The following is a 22,554-nucleotide window of genomic DNA, read 5'->3' as shown; positions in this document are numbered from 1 at the left end:
CAGGATGGGTGTGGAATAAACTCAACTTACTTTCTTTTCTAGACATTCTGCAAATTTCAGCTGCTTCAAGAGCTTCTTCTGTTTGTTGCTGAAGCGATTGTCCTGCTCCGCACTTGTTCCCTATAAGAGAAAGATTTTAGTCACTATGCCATCAAACTTTGTTCCACAGCTAGTCTACCACTTGTCCCTGGACATATATTTGCATTAAAAACAATTTTGACAAACTGCATAGCAATTAAAAAATATTCAATTGTACCACCTGTACAGACACCTTCAAGAAGCATTCCACTTCACTAACCAATCGTCATATCCTACTGAAGATGGTAATCAGGTTTCACAACTCTGACACTTAAATCATATAATTCACCATGGTGCAGTACTTGCAAATCTAAAAGCATGCACAATGTTGTCAAATAATTTTGAGTTGCAGTATACAGCCTTCTCAAAGAGACCTGCTCAGCAGGAATCAGTTCAGTTTTTTCTGTCCAAGAGCAGAAAAAAGCAGAAGGAAAAAACTGGAGCATTTATGGTATAGACCAAAGGTGAACTCTTTTTAATACTGCTATTCACCCGTACCCTCATTATTTTTAATAACTTCAAGTGCTCATTTTCTTCTTGAAATCTGGTGTTAAAGACAGATTCGGTTTTAAATCAGATTTTCAGGGCTTGTCTGTACTTGAAGCACTACAGAGGCAGCTGCAGACACTGTAGCGCTACAAGTGTAGAAACTCACTATAAAAACAGGAGGGGTTCTCCTGCCAGTGTAGTTAAATCGACCTCCCAGAGATGCAGTAGCTAGGTCCAGGAGAAAAGATGTCTATGCTGAGGGTTAGGTTGGCTTACATCTGTCACTCAGGGTAGTGGACTTTTCATACACAGGTCAACTTAACTTTTGAATGTAGACCCAGCCTTAGAGCTAAAACCTCAGAAATGACATTATACACTGTAATCTTCTGTGATAATTTCAAACACTCAATCCTTTACTCAAGCTTTAGGTGAAATTTCTTTGAAATTTACCATCACCCTGCACAGTTCATTAATCTTGCATGTAATAAGATACAGCTTATAAAGAGGGGAATCTTACTTTGATGATTTAATCAATCATTTATAATGCTGTACATGTTCATGTATAGTGTAACTATAGTTCACTTCTTACAGTATAGTCAGAGATTGAGTCTAATCCTGGAAACAACATTTGCATAAATAGTTCCATTTACTTCATACACATGAAAGTATGAATTTGCAGGATTGGGTCCTAATATTGTATTTTTTTAAAAAACATGATGCAACAAAAGTTAATATAGCTCAGTCTGCCCAGACCAAAGGTTCTGCAATATTGTTCATTTGTTCAGTCTTGAATCACTAACTAGGTTTTCATATTCAAAGTTTATTTAACCAGCTACCATTGTAACTTATTCAAAAGAGAGGGATTTATACACGAACCTTTCCATACATTACAATATGGTAACTATTTATTTTAACATACTGGTCCAAGCATACAACTTGGGATGGAACTAGAGCGCAAGTATATGCAGCTTTTGCTGCATTAAGGTACTCCATCCACTTGATTTAAAGCCATTTAGAATTTAATCCAATCTCTCTAGTCACTCTTTGCTATGCAAACATAAATTGAATTCATCTGATTCTGAACTGCAAGCTCACCAGTCCTATACTGCATGACTGCTTCAACCTTAGTACCATCTCTCTAACTCCATGCCCAGAGACATGAAATAAGAATGTTGGCACTTTAAATCAAAAAAGTAAAAGCACATTTGTTTTTGCTTGCTTTCAGTTATTAAATTGGCACTGCAGACCATATTGTAAAATTGTGCATCTTTTACAAAAGCATCTTCAGATGTGTCGGCAAGATAAGATGCTATAAAATGAAGTCATTACTTACAGAGATGGGGCTATAACTCCTAATGTTCTCATCTGTAATTCTGAAGAGCAGAAATCCTAGGGGCTAGCATTCATTTTCAAGGATTAAGATACATCTGAATACAAGACTATCCACAGTGCTTCCATGTTTGATGTGTTCCCACTTCAGTCAAAACTGAATTTAGCGTATTTGTCATATCACCCAAATATTCAAGATTCTGCAGTCACATATAGAAATAAGATTCCCTGCCTCCTCTCCCCCCATAGGAGGCAGAAAAAAGCAGTTGGAATTTTGCTCAGCCCCGTAGCGGAGAAGTTTGTTCACAAGGCATGGTAAGCAGCATTGGTCACCAAGAGAGATTTGAAATTGAATGGTACAATCTGCATTTCAATGAAGAAGCCAATTTGTAAATTGTACACACTGCATTGAGAATATGTAACACCCTCAGTGTTACAAGCTCTGAGGAAGAAATTAAACTGCTAATCTGCTTTTATAATAATCCCAAAAACTAAAAATGTGTTTACAAAAAAAGTATTTTCACTGTAACTATTTGAGTACTCTCTGACAATAAAAATTGTGTGTGTACAAACACATCACTCGGAAAAACCTTGATTCATCAGACTTTGAACCAAACTCTGCAAAACCAGAAGACCAGGCATACCGATTCTCTCTGTGAAGCAGTAAATGCATAGGTTTCAGAGTAACAGGCGCGTTAGTCTGTATTCGCAAAAAGAAAAGGAGGACTTGTGGCACCTTAGAGACTAACCCATTTATTTGAGCATAAGCTTTCGTGAGCCACAGCTCACTTCATCGGATGCATACTTTCCACAGGGGGCTTTTATCAGGGGCAGGGCTGTCCAGCACAATCTCTAGCGCATAACCAAAACAAGAGGGTGCCTGGCCATGAGGAGACCCAGCAGGGCGCAGAGTGAGGTTCAGGAACCGGACTCCAGAGCGGCCACGGCGAGCAGCGTTCGGGTCCCGGCCCGGGCCCCTGGCGTGGGAGGGAGACTCCTCGTCCTCCCGCGGGACACCAGGCCCGGGCGGCCCACATGGCGCCGCGGGGCAGCAGGGCCTGGCGCACGGAAAGGCCCACCTCCTCCTGGCGGCGCAGGCCCTGGACTGGAGGTAGCGGCCTCACCGCGGCCTTTAGAGGAGTGTGCGCGTGCGGGGGGAGGGGGTAAGAGCCGCCCCCCCCCCGGGCATCCCACCCCCCCAGCCCCAGAGGAAAGAGCAGGCCCCTCCCTCCTCCAACCTACCCAACCCCAGAGACACCCCCCCCCCTCCACCCCGCGCGATGACACCGTCCCCTCGCCCCCCCGGGTGGAACGAACCGCACCGACCACCTTCCGGCCGCCATTTTCTGCGCCGCGGCTCCTCACGGGAGCCTGCGCAGGGCGGGAGAGGAGGGAGGCAGGGCCGCGCTCGCAGGGGGACCCGGCGGCGGCAGCGCTCGCCGCGGTGCTTCCCAGCGGCCCGGCTCCCCGCGTTCGCCCGGCCGGGCCGCTCCACCGGCCCGCTTAGGGTAACACTTACGCGGAAGAAGCCCGCATCCATCTTGCCTCCTCCTGGCCGCAGAGCACTCCCTATCCCGGCGTGCACCGCGCCCGCAGGACCCCTTCCTCTCTCCCTCCCTCCCTCACGTTCACCGCGGGGAGGAGGAAAAGCGGCGAGATGAGAGACAGAGTCGCGCGACACAGAACGAAAGGGGCGGGTCCCAACGCGACCGCGAGCCCCCTAGCCGTCAGCCAATCAGCGGACGCGGCGAAGAGGGCGGGCCGCGCTCCGCCCTAAGCCAATCAGAAGGCACCGTGATGGAGGGGCGGGACTACGGGAGGAGGGTTCCAGGGTCTATCCGGCGGGCGCCGGCCAATGAGGAGGCTGACCATGGAGCGTGTGGGCTGTGGCGGCGCCAGAGGTGGAACCTGCCCTTCCAGCGCGGTAGCGAAGGGAAGATTGTAACGCGCGCGCAGACTGGGTCGCGGGTGGGGTGCTTGGGTTCAGGTGGTCATGTGATTCTGGAGTCGACTGCGCATGCGCCGAAGGGGGACTGACGTTGGGGCCGGTGGAGCTAGTGTCGCCTCATCCGCCCCTCCCCCAGCCCCTCTTTCCCGCGTCGCGTCTGCCTCCTACGACTCAGCGCTTCCTAGGAGCCCCCTCACGGGTGTAGGGCCTGCGTCCCCGCCCCCACCTTTAACAGGGCAGGGCCCTCCCCGGCTTCCTCTGGGACAGGTCCCCTCCTGCCCCGGCAAGGTCTTCCCCGCCCCCACCTTTAACAGGGCAGGGCCCTCCCCGGCTTCCTCTGGGACAGGTCCCCTCCTGCCCCGGCAAGGTCTTCCCCGCCCCCACCTTTAACAGGGCAGGGCCCTCCCCGGCTTCCTCTGGGACAGGTCCCCTCCTGCCCCAGCAAGGTCTTCCCCGCCCCCACCTTTAACAGGACAGGGCCCTCCCCGGCTTCCTCTGGGACAGGTCCCCTCCTGCCCCGGCAAGGTCTTCCCCGCCCCCACCTTTAACAGGACAGGGCCCTCCCCGGCTTCCTCTGGGACAGGTCCCCTCCTGCCCCAGCAAGGTCTTCCCCGCCCCCACCTTTAACAGGGCAGGGCCCTCCCCGGCTTCCTCTGGGACAGGTCCCCTCCTGCCCCAGCAAGGTCTTCCCCGCCCCCACCTTTAACAGGGCAGGGCCCTCCCCGGCTTCCTCTGGGACAGGTCCCCTCCTGCCCCGGCAAGATCATAGAATATCAGGGTTGGAAGGGACCTCAGGAGGTCATCTAGTCCAACCCCCTGCTCAAAGCAGGACCAATCCCCATTTTTTGCCCCGATCCCTAAATGGCCCCCTCAAGGATTGAACTCACAACCCTGGGTTTAGCAGGCCAATGCTCAAACCACTGTCTTCCCCGCCCCCACCTTTAACAGGACAGGGCCCTCCCCCGCTTCCTCTGGGACAGGTCCCCTCCTGCCCCGGCAAGGTCTTCCTCGCCCCCACCTTTTAATAGGTCAGGGCCCTCCCTGGCTTCCTCTGGGACAGGTCCCCTCCTGCCCCAGCAAGGTCTTCCTCGCCCCCACCTTTAATAGGTCAGGGCCCTCCCTGGCTTCCTCTGGGACACACCTCCTGCCCCGGCAAGGTCTTCCCCGCCCCCACCTTTAACAGGGCAGGGCCCTCCCCGGCTTCCTCTGGGACAGGTCCCCTCCCTGCCCCGGCAAGGTCTTCCCCACCCCCACCTTTAACAGGACAGGTCCCCTCCTGCCCCAGCAAGGTCTTCCCCACTTACCCCCCCAACACACACACACAGGCCCTGTCGTCACTAGCCCCGAAAGCGCATCCTTTACCCCGGCCGACGCGCGGCGGGGGAGCCAGCCTGCTGTGACTCCGAGCAGAGACGAGGCACGGGGGTCTTTGCGGCTAGGGACCACTTACGCGGAAGGGGTCTAGTGCTGAACGCGCCTAGCTCCATGGGGAAAACAACCCACTCCACTACCCTGTTCCAGCTGGGAAAAATCACCCTTTTGTAGCGCAGGCAAAGCCTGAGTGGGACGGGAGTCTTCCTCCGTCCCCCGTATTTGCTCTTTTGCCTATCAGCCACTAAAGCAATGTCGCTCCACTTCCCCTCTGCTGTGCATCAGGAACTTAGTGATTGATTTAACATTTGCATAGTTGCCAGGCAATAGCGTTGTTAGCGGCCCAGTGGAGCTCACTGCTGAATTTGGTGAGCAGGCACTCCTTGACAACGCATATTCTTGCTCAGTCTGCACCACAGCCACAGCTTGGATTGTCTCCAAGACCCCAACGGTGCTGGTTGGCTGCATGAAGGCGTTGCCCAGTCCGGAATCTGTTAAGAAGGTCCCCCTGATGACATGGCAGGTTGAAGCCAGACGGGCAAGCAGTAGGGTCTGTGACAAGGAACTGTTTGGTGGTTGATGTTAAGCAGTAGTCTTCCCCCCACGTGGACTCCACTGTCACGTCCTGGCATAGCAGCCTCAACCATCTGTCGTTACAGCACTGTAAGTCAAGAGCCACTCAAGGATCAAACAGGATTGAGACTGTTTTCGGGCCTTATGTCTTTAGCAACTGTGACCTGCTGGAAATTACTTGCTCCCCAAACCCTTAAACTGGCTCGTCTGCAAAATGCTTCCAGCCTCTAGAGGAAGAGAGCATCTGAACATATGGTAGCCAGTTTTCCCATTGCTTCATTATTTGTACTGACAGAGAGCAATATTTTGAAAGCAAAATTATCTAATATATATGGGAGAGAATAGGTCAATGTCAAAAAGTTACCATAACAGTTACAATAGAAAATAATTTAAAACACAAATTTTGGAAGGGATAAAACCCCCTCATGCTTTCAGAAATAAACCAGTCTGATTGGGATTAGAAAGAAACTTTCTCGGTTGTTTATAACATAACATCTGACTGCATCAGCTTCCTGTGAAGGTGGTGGTAACGGCTACAGTCAAAGACAGGGTACTGGATTAAACAGATCTGTAGTCTGTGACAATTGCTATGTTCATATTGTTGTATATTTAAAAAGACTATTTAAAAATTACACTCCTGTCTAAATTGAGGGCAGGGGTTATGTTTTTCTTTTAGATAAAAGACTAAGTCTGTACATGGGTGCTGGAACCAGGGTTGCTGCCACACCCTTTGGCTTGATGTAGTAACAACCACTCAAATACATGGTTTCTGCCTTCAGCGCCCCCACAATAAAAATCATTTCACAATAAAAACGGAGTCTGTATATCTTTAAAGAGAACAAAACTGGAGTTTTTCAGTTGGATTTTGCTGTGCATTTGATGGCACTTAGCTGAAACAGACCAGGCGAGTGAGTGAGTGTGTGTGTAAAACCGCAACATTTGGCAGGGACTCAAGGGCAGGTGTGGGACTTCAGACACTATGAAAAAGAGGAGGGAAAAACTAGATTTCAAATTGACAGTCTCTTTTCCAGCATGTCATACATCCAGACTGGAGATACTATTCTGCTGGATCAGCTAACGTTTCTACAGCACTTTGATAATGTGAAGCAGCGGTAAGTAGCTTTGTAACTAGGCTTGAAAGGATTAGATTTTTATGAGTAAATGTCAATAAACGCCGATTTCGCTGTACACACACCAACCAATGAAAATATATTAGAAATAGAAATTTACAAATAGGCAAAGAAAGAAAAAGCTTTGTTTAAAGATATTTCTTTGCATATGTTTGTCATATGATGTTGACCATTTGTGTTTTAATGGTTATAAAGCTTTAACTTTTTGAACCTCAGCATCTTCTGTCATTAGTCAGGCTATCAACTGCCTTCCCATTGTCTAAACCCCTTTATAATTTCCCACAGCTGTGAAAATTTAAAATGGATGAAAGTTGAAAAAACACTTTAAAATAAACATTGAAATTATTCATAAAAATTATATATTAAAGAAATATATGTGCCAAGTTTATTTATAACCATGAATGGGGACAAATTTCTGCGATATTAGCAACTGTGGTAAAGCTGTGGAGTCCATCCCTTATTGTAGGGAAATACTACCTGTAATATAGGGTAGCTGCTTGCTATCATATAGAAGGATGACGCTAGGTGGCGCTACATACCCACTGCTAAAAAAAAAGGTCAATTGAACAATGCAAAAGGAACAAAAGCTGGCTTGCAGAAGCTTGCTTGCGAATTCATTTGGTGAGGTTGTAGCTGTATGGTTGTAGTTTTGGGTTTTTTAAGTATGTTTGCTTACTTATTTTCACTCTGGGACCAAAGAATTGCCAGGCTTGTTTCTGTACATAGCTTGCATGTCACGTTACAGCATTGGTGCCTAAGATGCTACTACACTGGCTAAAGCTTTCCATGCCTGTGAAGGGTTGTCTTGTCTGTAGTTATGTTTCAGTAAAGTATTTAAAATGAAGAATGTTATAGCTTCTGCCTAGGAGCGAGTAGTGAGGCCTTGTCTATCCTAAAGAGTTTGCAGCTTTAACTCCCTCTCGCCAGTGTAGATACAATTATCCCAGTATAAAAGTGTTTACTGGTATAGCTTATTCCAGTTTAGCAAACTGTAGCTAGACTAGGCTTTTACCAGCGTAGTAATGTTATTGAAAAAGAAACAAACAGTGTGATGGCAAAGTTTGTAGACGATACTAAATTACTCAAGATAGTTAAGTCCAAAGCAGACTGCGAAGAGTTACAAAATGATCTCACAAAACTGGGAGACTGCAACAAAATGGTAGATGAAATTCAAAGTAATGCGTAAACATTGGAAAACATAATCCAAACTATACATTCAAAATGATGGGGTCTAAATTAGCTGTTACTACTTAAGAAAAATATCTTTGAATCATTGTGGATCGTTCTCTGCAAAACATCTGCTCAAAGTGCAGCAGCCGTCAAAAAAAACGTTAGGAACCGTTCGGAAAGGGATAGATAAGACAGAACATATCCTAGTGCCACAAAATAAATCCATGGTACACTCACACCTTGAATACCACGTGTAATTCTGGTCACCCCATCTCAAAGAAAGATATATAAAAATTGGGAAAAGTACAGAGAAGAGCAACAAAAACGATGAGGGGAATGGAACAGCTTTTATGTGAGGAGAGATTAAAAAGCCTGGGACCGTTCATCTTGGAAAAGAGACGACTGAGGGGAGAGATGATCAAGGTCTATAAAATCATCAATGGTGCGGAGAAAGTGAATAAGGAAGTATTATTTACCCCTTCACATCTCACATGAACCAGGAGTCACTCAATGAAATTAATAGGCAGCAGGTTTAAAACAACATAAAGCAGTATTTCTGCACCCAGTGCACAGTTAACCTGTGGAACTTGTTGTCAGAGGATGTTCTGAAGGCCAAAAGTATGACTGGGTTCTAAAAGAGTTAGAAAAGTTGAATAGGTCCATCAATAGCTGTTAGCCAAGATGGTCAGGGATGCAATCCCAATGCTCTGGGTGTCCCTAAACCTCTGACTGCTAGAAGCTGGGGCTGGACAACAGAAGATGGATCACTCTAAGTGCCCTGTTCTGTTCACTCCCTCTGAAGCATCTGGTACCGGCCACTATCGGGAGACAGGATACCGGGCTAGATGGACAATTCACACCTGTCCAAGCTATCATTCCAGGCAGTCTGCAGACTCATCTCTCCATCATTTACACTCAGTTCACATTTTTGAGGTGGTGTTGGCAATGTAACAATTTACCTTTCCAAGTCCTGGCTGAGAGTAAAATATTCACCAGCTTTTGTTTGTAGAGCAATCAGCCTAATGTCTTTTCTGGTTGCATGTTTTAAACTGAAGCACCCAGGGGAGTCAGGTTGACTTGTGACAGTAGTGGAATTTTTGTGGTGGGGAGAATTACAAATGAGTTGCAGTCAGATTTAAATCATGGACAATTATTTTAAAAATCTCAGGCTTTGCATTTTTTAAAATTCCTTTTCAAAATTGGTTCTTTGATCAGTTTAATTAGTAACACCCCTTTGTAAATGACAAAGTGTTTGCCAGGCAGGGCTGGCCTTATAGTACCTAAAGAGCCACAAGTTGCCAAAACAGATCACTATCAGATGCATCCGATGAAGTGATCTGTAGCTCACAAAAGCTTATGCTCAAATAAATTGGTTAGTCTCTAAGGTGCCACAAGTCCTCCTTTTCTTTGTGCGAATACAGCCTAACACGGCTACTACTCTGAAACCTGTCAGATCAGAGTGTCCTCCTCTCCTATCTCTCTGCCAGAAGGAGAAGTCAAGCTGGACTGCCAGTTGCAAATTTTCTTAAGGCCCTCAGAAGAGTGGACCCCAAGTGGTCACTAGCTTTTTTTGTGCTTAAAGCCAGCTCTACACGCAAGTCTGTATTAACCCAAAACATTCTCTTTTAGTACAATGCCATGGGCATAAAAGAAATTAGACGAAGGTTTCTAACCATCAGAGGAGTGAAGTTTTGGAATAGCCTTCCGAGGGAAGTAGTGGGGGCAAAAGATCTATCTTGCTTTAAGATTAAACTTGATAAGTTTATGGAGGAGATGGTATGATGGGATAACATGGTTTTGGTAATTAAATATTCATGGTAAATAGGCCCAATGGCCTGTGATGGGTTTTTAGATGGGGTAAGATCCAAGTTACCCGGGAAAGAATTTTCTGTAGTATCTGGCTGATGAATCTTGCCCATATGCTCAGGGTTTAGCTGATCGCCATATTTGGGGTCGGGAAGGAATTTTCCTCCAGGGCAGATTGGAAGGCCCTGGAGGTTTTTCGCCTTCCTCTGTAGCATGGGGCACGGGTCACTTGCTGGAGGATTCTCTGCTCCTTGAGGTCTTCAAACTACAATTTGAGGACTTCAATAGCACAGATATAGGTGTGAGGTCTTTTTTAGGAGTGGTGGGTGAAATTCTGTGGCCTGCATTGTGCAGGAGGTCAGACTAGATGATCATAATGGTCCCTTCTGACCTAAATATCTGAATCTATGAATCTATGAATAATTTAAACCCACCGAACCGAGTGAATTCAGACTCGGACGTTAATACTGTATAGTCAGTTCACCCTCTGTTGTGCCTGGGTATTCCAGTGTGTGGCTTGTGCTACAGCAACCGAAATTAAGTTGAAGGATGGGGTCAACGATGTGCATCGCTTTTGCACAAGGGGCTTTTGCACAAGGTGAATTATTAGATCAATAGGCTACACTGCCTTCTGCTGAACCATTGCTGTCTACTCTGTTAGCTAATGTTTAGGGACGCTTTAACATGTAGATCATGGAAACAATAGGCCATAGAGAGTGTAACAATGCAGCTTCTGTGTGTGCACCCAGTGGGCCTGTGAAAAAATCCTTGGGAAATTTTTGTTGAATTACTGCACACCCACAACAGTCACTCATGCAAAACCAAATAGCTTGTGGTTGCTTTTAAAAATTATTTTTCTCAAAAAAAAAAGCCAAAGTCTGTAATCTACATTATGGATTGCAACATTTCAGTTGTTTTTTAAAGTCTATCTTTAAAGAAAAGCAGCCCCACGCACACAAAGTATCACTAGTTTTTCATTCTCTTCCTGTTTGAACCTCTTCTAATTTAAAAATAGAACTAATTTTTCTCCCCATCCCATCATTTGTAAAAAAAAAAAAATAAATAAGTGCTCCCAAACTGAGAACCCAGCATAAATATGGCTGCTGAGTTAAAATCCCTGAAGAGAGGGATTCATCTGGATTCAAACTCTGTCAAGTTGCTAGAACACATCAAAAAAATTTTTTAAAGCATATCACATTCATACCCTGTTTTATCTGAATCCACGTCTATGTATCTGATTGGGAATCAGAAAGGCCAGTGAAGTCTAAATACAGTTTTGTTACTTCACATGTTATTCCTCATGCTAAAAATATAAAAAGATACAAGCATAACAAATCCAAGAATGAAGTATAGTTGTAGCCTTTACATCCAGATCTTTCATTTTCTTCACTACTGATCACTGCAGGAGAGGAAAAGAAAGCCCACCAAACTGCTCACGACTCATCAAGGACACTGTAAATAAAGGAGTGTGCATCTTTTGACCCATCTAAAGGGCATTTTTGCCACTTGTTGCCACTTAACTTCTACAGAGAAAATAAGACTTTTCATGTTCCTGCTGATCACGTTGTTAGATCAGCCATACAAAGATGCTCAGCTTTTTATTTTTTCCTTCTAATAAAAGAAAAAACGTGGCCAGTTACCCACATAATCCTTGGTTTCAACTCCACGTGTAGTCACTATTCCAGTGCCAATCCTCCTCTGGTAAAGAGTCACAGGTCTATGTGAACAAAGTCTGGTTGTCAAGTCTCATTCTTCAAGGAGAGTGATCTCCCATAGGTAGGGCCAAGGTCCACAGTCATCTGTTCTGCATATGGATGTCCACAGGTATGATAGCTACTGTTGTGGGTCGGTTAGCATTGTTACTGTTCTGTCCAAAAGCAGGTGGGGTCTTGGCTTTGATGCTTGTGGGTTCCAGCTCTCGTTTTTCCCTCATGCGTCTGTAAAGAAAAATTAAAATTAAAATTTCCTCATCATTTCCTACTTGTCCAGGAATGGCCTTTACCATTCTAAGTACTGTCTGGGGAAAAATGGCAAGAATCATGGTGTGTTGAACATCAAGGTTGAAATCCTGGCCGCTCCCAAGTCATTGGGAATCCCTGCCATTTTAGTCAACGGAGCCAAGATTTCATCCCAAGATTTTAATTGAAACCCAGTGTTACTAATGGTTCATCAGTGTGGTGATGAGAGTTTAAGATTTACACCCTACTCCACTTCCTGCGACGAAAATGCCAGAATAAGCAGCTTTCTGTTGCCCCACTCTGCTAAACTCGGGCAATGAGTTCCAAAGAACAGGGTCCAACATCAAGAATCTTCTGCTGCCTGCTCCCAAGAGTTAATCCTTGAGGACAGGTTTCAGAGTAGCAGCCATGTTAGTCTGTATCCGCAAAAAGAAAAGGAGTACTTGTGGCACCTTAGAGACTAACAAATTTATTTGAGCAAAGCTTATACTCAGATAAATTTGTTAGTCTCTAAGGTGCTACAAGTACTCCTTTTCTCCTTGAGGACAGACAGTGAAGGCATTACAGCTGGCTAACTGCTCTGGGGGAAAGGGAAGAGGAGAACTGACCAGTACAGCAGGTTGAAAAAATGAGTAAATTGTTTTTTGAAAAATTTGCAAAGTTGTTACTGTTTTGCAGGGTATGAAATGGATTCCACCCCACCCCCAGTTTTTACAAGTTTATTTTATTGCTGAATGAAGAAATTTGAATACATGTCATAAAAAATTAAAGTCAAGTTTTTGCAAAGATTTTACTTTTTGAAAAAGGCCATTTTTCAAATACATTTTTTAGTTCCAAAAATTTAGGCCAGGACCCAGGTCATTTAGGGATTTATAGATAATTAGCCCCGAAAGCAAACAGGAAGCCCATCTGCCCTGTCTACCATGTGGGCATCTGTATCCTCCACTGAGACAAAAGGCAGCAGGCTTCTGTCACCAGAGGTACAAAAAGACAACTGAAGACACAAACTCCTTCAGGATTCATGAAGATGACCTGGTTCAATTAAGTTGCCTCATCTGGAAGAAGCAGGTAACCAGAGGGCAGCATATGCCAGAAAATGGTAGACAAAGCCTGGAGCTGGCATGCAAAAAGCCTCTGCCAGACTTGCATTCATTTACACTTTTTGTATCTTGGAAAGCAACAATGTAAAAACTGACAAATCCACTTGGACTCTCCTGCTTGGAGCAAAATGAAACTGACCTGATTTATTGTCAGTTTCAGTTTGCTGCTGTGCTACACAGAGCACATGGAGCAGGAAGGCCAGGAAGGGCCAGCAATCAGGATGAGAGGGAAAGGAAATGGAACTAGGAAGTAGGACGACGGGGAAGTTACATTTCTGTTTCTTGTAGAGTCTTTCATGAAAACTGCATCTAAAACAGTTTATACAGACTTAAATACAGCAGAATAGCAGAAGGAAAGAGAGAGACATCAAGAGGCATATGCAAAAGGAATTTAAAATGTTTTGTTCTGAAGTTTGAGATATCAGAAAGCGTGGCTGAGACATGAAGATACAGGAGGTGCAGAGGAGAAGGCAGAACAGCAAGGAAACCAGTGCTAGCGGAGTGGAAAGAACAGAAAAAGACAAGATCCTCAAGGTAGCAAGAGAGAATGGTTATGATGTCTGAAATTTCAAATGAACAATCAGGAATGTGTACTGTAGTTTTAGTCCTTGGAATTTTGGCAATTAAGTCCTTGAAATGGCCTGTGAGATAATACAGAGTAGACCTGAGAAATTCTAAGCACGTGGCAGTGATTTTGGTTTATCTTGTCTAACCTGAGCTACATAAAAGAAATTAGGAACAAAGCCATGTACCTGTTATACATTTTCAACATGAGCAGAACCGCTGTGAATATAATAATCACTCCAACTACGATGGCAGCTACGATTGCTCCGGAACCTACGAGTGAGGGGAAAAAAAGACTGAGTATATTTTGTTTAAATAGCTTGTATTGTATTGTTCCAACAAGACTTTGCCCGGTTAATTTAAGTTGCATGCTTAAAGAGAAAAAGATTTCCAAAACTTGTTTTCATTTTTATTTTTAATTCAGGAAAAATGGTGGTATGAGGTGCAAACTCTGCAGGCAAAGGCTTAACTCCAAACGTTGTGGCACTGAATTAGGGCTTAAGAACTAGAGAGTAAAACTGACTAGAAATAAAACAAACTGACTGGTCTGTTTTCCTCATCCTTGCTGAAGGAAATAAAATACGTAAACAAACCCATTGAGAGACAGTCTGGTCCAGTGTGTGGGGATTCAGGAGACCTGTGGCTCTGCCCAACCAGTTATATGACCTTGGGCAAGTCACTTCCCTTCTCTGTGCCTCTGTGTTCCCTTCCACCCTCTCTTTCATTTGTAAACTTTTTCGGGCAGGAACTCTACCTTAGGTCTGGTCTATGCTGGGGGGGGAGGGGAGAGGAGGAGAATCGATTTAAGTTACTCAACTTCAGCTACGTGAATAATGTAGCGGAAGTCAACGTACTTAGATCTACTTACCGCAGTGTCTTCACTGCAGTAGGTCGACTGCTGCCGCTCCCCCCATCGACTCCGCCTAGGCTTCTCGCTCCAGTGGAGTACCAGAGTCGACGGGAGAGCACTCAGCAGTCGATTTATCACGTCTTCACTACCTTCGCTCCGGAAGGAAGCGTAGACACGCCCTTAGTGTGGGTACGTCTACACTGCAGCTGGGAGTGTGCTTCCCAGCTTGGGCAGATGGACACACGATAGCTAAAAGTGGCAGTGTAGCCGAGCATAGCGTGAGTAGTGGCTCAAGCTAACCACCCGGGTCCAAGGTGGGTTTGTACTCAGGCGGCTAACCCAAGCTGCCACCTGTGCTATCCCTGGCTACTCTACTATTTTTAGCACTTTCTGGGGCAGAGCTAGTGCTCCCAGCTGCAGTGTAGACACACCCCAAGAATCTGTATGATGCCCAGCACAATGAGGTTATGATCTCTGCAGGGCAGAAAGTTAAGCGCATACCTAAGTCTTTGGAGGATCGGGCTCTACGTATCGTAAGTTATTCATTATAATCTTCCTACCAGAGGGCAGATGACTAGACTTTGTGCCTGGGCTAGTAAATTCTGCAAGACTAGCAAATGATGTCGAATAAATTAGATTTAATAAAAACAATTAATAAAAAAATAAGTTATAAGTAACAGAAGACTTTTTTCCTTATTTCAAGTAGCCAGTGTCTAATAGCTGAAAGCATCAAAACACACATCAAAAATCTAGTACAATTGCATTTAAACAGGACCTTCAAGACGCACACTTTTTTAAAACAAGCTCACTGAAATCCATTTTATTCTATTTAATGTTGATTATCTTTAGGAGGATGAATTTTCAAAGGGTGATGTGGCAGTTTTATATAAGTCCCTTGTTTAACAATGTTTGTACATGGGAATGTTTTCGGACATCTTTTCAAAATCTTCCCCAGACACATGGCGTTTAAAATGCAACTCAAATATATCCATTGTCACAATATTTTTCTTACTCTGATAAAGAATTTCTTCTTGAGACTTTGTGGTCACATTTGTTGGAGACAAGGTATTATTGCCCAGTGGTGCAGCTGTCGTCATCTTGATTCCAGCTAGACAAAGAAAGAAGAATGATTTTAAAAAAACAAACACACACACACTGAAATTGCTACTGTCAGCACTCATTTGAGATAACTGGACAATTATCCATCAGATATTTGGGTCTTAACCAAGAGCCAGATTGTAATCACCTTACACCATGAATAGTTCTATTGAAATGAATGAACCAATTGCAGAGTAAAGTACTGTACCATGCATGGAATTTTGGCCCCACTCCTGCCATGGGGAGTCATGGGCACCAGTGAAGTCCATGGCAAGATTTCACCCAGTGTGAGTAAGGATACTCTTCGAACCCCAAGTAAGCTATTCACCTTAAAATGTACAGTGCTCAGCACTGCTGACACACGGAATAAAGTAAGCAAATTCCATGCATGCCAAAGGTGCAATTTTACCATTCCACAGAACTGAGTTTCAGAGGAGAAACATTGGCATAAATTGGAAACAAGCGGCAACAGGCAACCAAACTACAAAGACAGTGAGTCTCGAAGTCCACGTTGCAGTTTGGCCTAGAACTCCTGATAATTGGAATAGCAAAAGAATCAGGCCATAACCTTGGCACAGTGACAATTCTGACCTTGAAAGTGGAAAACACAGGAGGGTTCTCTATTATCATGAACAATTGTATTCTGCAGTAGTTGTCCAAACCACTACCGCTTGAAATAGTGATACTGCAATCTTTAGGACTTTGTTTTGCATATAAAGGGAGAACAACTGGAAAAGAATAGAAGATTCTCATATATGCCATACACAGTATTACATTCCTCATTGATTTGCACCAATGACTGGGAGACTCAGGGCACGTCTACACTACGGAGCAAAGTCGACCTAAGTTACGCAACTCCAGCTACATGAATAACGTAGCTGGAGTTGACATATCTTAGGTTGACTTATTGTAGTGTCTACACCACGCTGGGTCAATGGGAGAAACTCTCCCATCGACTTACCTTATGGTTCTCGTTCCAGTGGGGTACCGGAGTCGACGGGAGAGCAACTGGCGGTTGATTTAGCGGGTCTTCACTAAAACTGCTAAATCGACCCCCAGTGGATCGATCGCCACATGTCGATCCCCCAGTTAGTGGAGACGAGCCCTCAGTCAGGAGTACTAAATTTTGTGATTCAGTAAATGAACAAAGAGGCTATTTTAAAAAGGCTACTGCATCCGCAAATGTACTTTGACAATTGTGTCAATTTTGATTATTTGTGATAAATCTCTGTAGTAAACATTCCATAATGTCAATGAAGCCTTAGGAGATTTCGCCCCACTAAATCTTTGCTGACAAGTGAGGTAAAGCGAGATTTGTGAGAATGATTAGGTTTGGGGTTGGCAAACAGGAGAATGCATGAGATTCTACAGCATGTATCTATGATAATAAGTAAAATACTTTGCACTCTCTCTCTTTTAGAGTTTTCCGAGGGGAGGGGGAAGAAAAAAACCTTTATGCCAAAGGAAGATTTAAATCATCAAATTACTTTCTTCATCCTAGGTGGAAAAAAAACCATGACTGTAATTAAATCACATTGCAGTCAATTATGATCCCACAGATGGCACATCCCACAACAGAGCCACAATGGCAAAGTGAAATGAGGTACGCAATCCAGCCCACCCTTACTAATGCATCTGAAGTGGGACAGGACATGTGTGTGACTGGATCGATTGTGGGAGTTTGGTTTGCTTCTTCTTTCTACTTCATGTGGTAGCATTCTCAGGGAAAACATATAGCCTGTACATGTTAATGTAGGAAACGCTTTATAGCCCTGTCAGCGTTCTGTGTGTTACTAGTAACCTTAGCCATTAAAATAATCCTTCAACAGTGGAAGGATCCGAACACCACTTCATAGAGACCACAAAATCTATTTCAACTCTTTGATTTAAAGATATAATGCCCTCCAACCTATCACGATTAAATCATTCCTCAGTGCTTGATGCTTGGGCTGAATCTTGTCTATACTGATCAGGAGTGTGCCTTACTCGTTTTCTTACACTCCACTGAGATATTGTACACTTTATGGGCAAGTTCTTGGTATCTGTTTGCTTTGTGTCATGTAAAATTAAAGCTAACCCAGAGCCCAATATAGGGCTTTTTTAAATGGAGAGAAACCAACTGGTGAGATGGGGAAAATGATAAGTTGCACAGCTTTACCACACACTCAACCAGCCAGCTAACAAGTAAAGACAAATGCTAATCTAGGACTATCTTGGCCACTGAGGCTCCTTGAAGATCTCTCTCTCCCCTTCCCACACTATCCTCGAAAAGCTTTGCGGAAGCAGAATCTACCAAAGAAAGAAACTGCAAACACCAGGTGCAGTTTCTGGGAAGAGAAGCGAGGTCATGACTGGAATCGCCTTTGCTGGGGCTGGGTTCCATCTCTCAGGAAAAAACTGGGACATAATTGAGTCTCCACCCATGAGGCCAGGAGTTAACTCACATTTTTGCCTTGACAACAATCCTTTATACTGCTACAGCACCTTTCATCTGTGGGGCTTGATCGCATCATTGTAAAACCATAGATCCACTTCTGCCCCCTTCCTTACCTCCTGAAAGCAGAGGTCAGGTTTGCCATCGTTAACAGAGTAGGAGGCTGTACAGCCTGCTGCGTTTGTGGTCAACTGTGGCATCATGCGGAACGCAAATCCCTGAACCTGGGTCTTGGCAGGAGCTCTTCCTGCCACTGAAGGAAGAGGAATGAAAAGGGCAATGGTAAAAGGGGCTGGGCAGCAGGCTTAGAGAGACCGTCAACACGTGGTCATTGTTCTGTGGGTGCATGGAGAACATACTGAACTGACACAGTATTCGGTCGACAAGTTGTCACTGGGTGCCAGGAGCTAGGGAGCTCACGATCACCATGGGAACCTACGGGGCATGTATGCTCCCCAGCACACAGCTGACTGTGGTTCTCCTAGTCTGCTATCCCAGCGATGCACTGGGCCACGAGAAGGCAATGAAGCACAACGGCAGTACCCTGGATTGTGTATATAGACCTGGCGGACAAGGGCTGCTGTTGTCATCTATGATAGAAATAGGTATCAATCATTTCCTGCAAATAGACGATCATGCCTTTGATGGATAACTTTTTATGTATGCCATGTTTTGAGAGGGGTGGGGGATGGAGATTTGTATTAATACTGCATTGAGCTGGCATCCATGTGTGTGTTACATCCCTTTCTGCTTAATGGAATCAGAATGGTTAAACTTTATAGCATATGCCCTATACTGCTAGCAGCTAATAGCTATTCTCCTTTAGTAGTTAAATAATGAGAATCTGGACCAAGATTATGAAACCTGGAGCCTAGAGTTAGGCTCCTAAGTAAATGATCTTTAAAAGTATGAAGCACCAGGCTCAACGGGAGCTGCTGGATTCTCAGACATTTTGAAAATTAGGCCACTTGAGAGCCTAAATAGAGATTTAGGAGCCTAACTTTAGGCACGTAAGGTGAAATCCTGGCCCCAATAAAGTTCATGGCAAAACTCCCAGTGACTGCGACGGGGCCAGAATGTCACTCTGATTTTTGAGAACCTTGGCCTTTGGCTGGTGGAGCCGGAGGATCTGAGTTCTGTCCTTATTAAGTACTAATTGGCTAGTCTGTGCACCACAGTGAGAGCTCATAGTTATGGATTTGTTACAATAGTAAAGAATTCTATTAATAGTTTTTTTAATAAACTGAGAATGGGAATTCAGAAAGTTACTGGCAGAGGGGAAGCCGGCGGCTGCTTTTTCCAATGTTTGCCCCAGCGCGAAAAGTTAGAATCGCAAGGTTGTTTCAATCAAATGGTTCAACTCTCTTTGGTCCAAAAAAAAAAAAAAAAATGAAAATAACTCTGTCCCAGAATCCATAACTGGGTCATTCTGCTCTGACTGAATGGTTCCTTTGTGTAACCAAGGCCAAGTTACTTTTGTAACATGATGATTTAGTCTGGTCATAGATCTTTTCACCCTGAAAGAAGGATTTTGGATCAAAAGCTCCCCCAGTCCTTGTCCATGGAGTTTTGTAGAGAATTTGCAACTCTTCTGCTAAAACCTGACAGCTCAGTGTCACAAAGATAGCGTAAATTCTCCACAAAGCTGCATTTGTCATCACCCACTGCCCCCCATTTCCATTTCAATTAAAGCTGTTGCTTAGCACTATGTGCCTGTTTAATGAGAAACCTGCACAAGGCATCTCAGGCATTTGCTTTGCTCTCATTTCAGGATGAAAGCCCTCAGAGCATGGTGGGAGTCAGGCATTACAGCTGGGGGGAAGCTGAGCAAATATTTCCTTAAGGGCCCGACTCAGGAAAAGTCATGCCCAGCTTTCACCAACTAGCAGACTGTTCATGACTACAGAAACACACGTTTCAGGGCCTTCGGAGTGCAGACCGGATGGGTAATTTTCTTGGACGGTGTGCCAAGAAATGCCAAACAATCGCCCATGAGAGAGGGTTGGACATTTCGAAGGATTGGTAACAGGATCTTGCATCTGTCAGTTCTTGGTCACTAGTTCAAATCCATACCAGTAATTTACCAACTGGCCACTCAATCTGCCTAGGGTAAATAGAGGGCTGCTGGTGTACAGGCATTTATGGGGCCAAATTCATCTGTGATCTAAGTGAGTGAAACGCCATTGTGGACAATGGGATTGTGCTTGTTTAGAGCAGGGATGAATTTTATCTACGGGCCACAGCTGGCTTTCAAACAATCATACCAAGGACTCCGTGTGAAAATAAAGTTATGTCATAACTTCGTTTCCATATTGCTACCATAAACCTGCTGAACATACAGGTTGTAAATCCTGTTGGAGAGGTACAGTATTCTGAGCACAGGAGTGGGAGCGAGCAACTCTGGGGGGCTAATTCCGGTCTGCCAGAGTGTCTTGGAGAAGCCTCTCTGCTTAGTTTCCCAGCTGTGAAACAGGGAAGAGTTCTACTGAGTTGCACAATTGGGTGTCATCCATCCAGTCCCAACTTCTGGCAGTCAGAGGTTTAGGGACACTCAGAGCATATGGCTGTATCCCTGACCATCTTGGCTAATAGCTATTGATTTCTAGCCACTTAATCTCTAGACCACACTGGCCCATAATATATGATCTAAACACCACTGAATTTAACGGGAATCTTTCCCTCGACTTTAGGTCCTAATCCAAAGCTCACTGATTTGTCTATAAAGTGCTTTGAAGATGAATAGCACTGGGTAGATGCTATGTAACAGGCGTTCTATGGTTTGCACTATTATCAACATTCATTTTAAATGCTCTCTTCACTACACACACAAGACTGTACCTCATTTTGTACATGCACACACCTGTCTGGGTTCCTGAGTGCTGCTAATTATGTGTAATTCTACAGATAAAAAGGGACCACAGATTGTCAAAATATTTCCAGATATTCATTAGGTGGATGCAAACATAACCAGCAGAGTGAAGCCCCTGGAACGTTTCCATTTAACTCACCTTTGTAGACACAGTACATCGGTTGTTTTGGCAACTGACTGCAATCTATCCATTTATAAAACCTTCCCTGTTCCCCTCAGCCCCAGCATTGCAAGCTGAACGGACATGCTCATCTACCAGAGCTTCAGGGTTGGAGCTAACCAGCCAAACAGCTAGTGCTACTTCGTGAAACACCTGGTGAGGACAGAAGAGGGCGGTGGGGAAATATATAGGGTTTGTTTGCATGCTTCCATAAGAGCTTAAGTTCGAGAGCTGACTTCCTGCTATGGAAAGGCAGGTGCTGCTTAGAGAGAGATGCAGACTTCAGCACTTAGCAACCCAGGAAAAGGGTGTCATGATGTCAGACACTAACAGTGGAAAGGTTCAAGAGTGCCTGTTGGCTCCAGTCCCTATTTAAAACGCTGTGCTATAGCCAGACATTCAGCTGGATATCAAAGTAGCCATTTTATCTGTATTACCTGCAAAAATATTTATACTTTGTAGCAGCTGCGGTCTGGGGATCTCAAAGCACAATGGGTTAATCTTTCCAGCTCCACTGCGTGCTTGTTAATAACCTCATCTAACATGTGGGGAAACCTGAAGCTGAGAATTAGTGACCTCAGTTGTGCTGCTGGTCACAGGGTTGAGAAGAACATGAGAAGTGCTGACTTCCGGATTTGCTACTCGGGAGCTTCCCCCTGCTCCCACTAATATCAATGGGGCAAGATCAAGCACTTAAGAATGGCCATACTGCATCAGACCAATGGTCCACCTGGCCCAGTATCCTGTCTCTGATAGTAACTGGCGCCAGATGCTTCAGAAGGAGTGAACAGAACAGGGTTATTTATCGAGTGAGCTACCCGCTGTCATCCAGTCGCTGCTTCTGGCAGTCAGGACACCCAGAGCATGGGGCTGCGTCCCTGACCATCTTGGCTAACAGCTATTGATTTCTAGCCACTTAATCTCTAGACCACACTGGCCTGTAATATGTGATGAAAGAAAACCACTGAAAGCATTAGACCAAGCTAAACAGTAGTCTGTGTGACTGTGTTAATAAAGAAAACTGGATCAATGGCCATGTCACAGCTGGTAGGAAGGCAAACATTCTCCATAACTTTCAATCAGATTTAGGCTCCTACGTGTCTAAATCACTTCTGAGAATGGGATTTGGCTCCTTTACATGGGTACTTTCCACATTATAATCAGAGCTGTTGAAGCAGTGCAGTCTAGGAAGCAACACTTTTAATGTGATTGAACTGAAATCATTTATAGCTGCACCCCTGCAAGAGCAAAGGGGGCTCCAGGAAGCTAAAGATGGGGGGGGTGTCTCCCTCACCCCATTGATCAGTAAGCAGGGAGCATTAGTCACAATGCATACAGGCTAAGATTTGCAAAGGAGCCTAGGAGAGTTATGCACTCAAATCAATTAGAGGTTGGTGTTTTTCATTTCCATAGGCCCACTGAAAGCCCCAGCCCCACACGTTCAGTCAATCCTGGCTGTTGGGCGGCCAATGAGAAATGAGTTCAGCGAGTCTCAGTCCAATTCCCTATAGAAAGGTGCCCACGTCACAAATTCACCGCCACGCTTGACCCTCCACCAGAAAGGCCAAGGACTCAACTGGCTGTAGAAACCAAACTACCCTCTCCCCTCTAGGTCAGGGCTGGGGCT

General features: G+C 44.9%; 2 protein-coding genes across 12 annotated transcripts in view; both read right to left on the bottom strand.

Moving 5' to 3' along the window:
• Window positions 1–3,569, bottom strand: part of SRRM1 (serine and arginine repetitive matrix 1) — a 27,523-nt gene extending 23,954 nt beyond the window's left edge. For 4 of the 11 annotated variants that reach the window (XM_073317382.1, XM_073317383.1, XM_073317384.1 and 1 more), the window contains exons 1-2: window positions 3,416–3,569; window positions 31–120 (exon numbers count right to left, since the gene is read on the bottom strand). In XM_073317382.1, coding sequence (XP_073173483.1) covers window positions 31–120; window positions 3,416–3,436 — 111 coding nt within the window. In that variant the 5' untranslated portion in view covers window positions 3,437–3,569. The remainder of the gene's footprint in view (window positions 1–30; window positions 121–3,415) is intronic. The other 7 variants (XM_073317381.1, XM_073317390.1, XM_073317386.1 and 4 more) reach the window with 4 other exon arrangements.
• A 7,583-nt stretch (window positions 3,570–11,152) lies between these two features.
• LOC140900304 (calcipressin-3) overlaps window positions 11,153–22,554 on the bottom strand; it is an 81,543-nt gene continuing 70,141 nt past the window's right edge. Inside the window, exons 7-9 of the mRNA XM_073317407.1 lie at window positions 15,379–15,474; window positions 13,705–13,789; window positions 11,153–11,831 (exon numbers count right to left, since the gene is read on the bottom strand). Of these exons, the coding sequence (XP_073173508.1) occupies window positions 11,690–11,831; window positions 13,705–13,789; window positions 15,379–15,474 (323 nt within the window). The 3' untranslated portion in view covers window positions 11,153–11,689. The remainder of the gene's footprint in view (window positions 11,832–13,704; window positions 13,790–15,378; window positions 15,475–22,554) is intronic.

Source organism: Lepidochelys kempii, chromosome 19, assembly GCF_965140265.1.
Source record: "Lepidochelys kempii isolate rLepKem1 chromosome 19, rLepKem1.hap2, whole genome shotgun sequence".
Classification (NCBI taxonomy): Eukaryota; Metazoa; Chordata; order Testudines; family Cheloniidae; genus Lepidochelys; species Lepidochelys kempii.
Note: the sequence above shows the minus strand (reverse complement) of the source record. Positions and strands in the feature narration are given on the sequence as shown.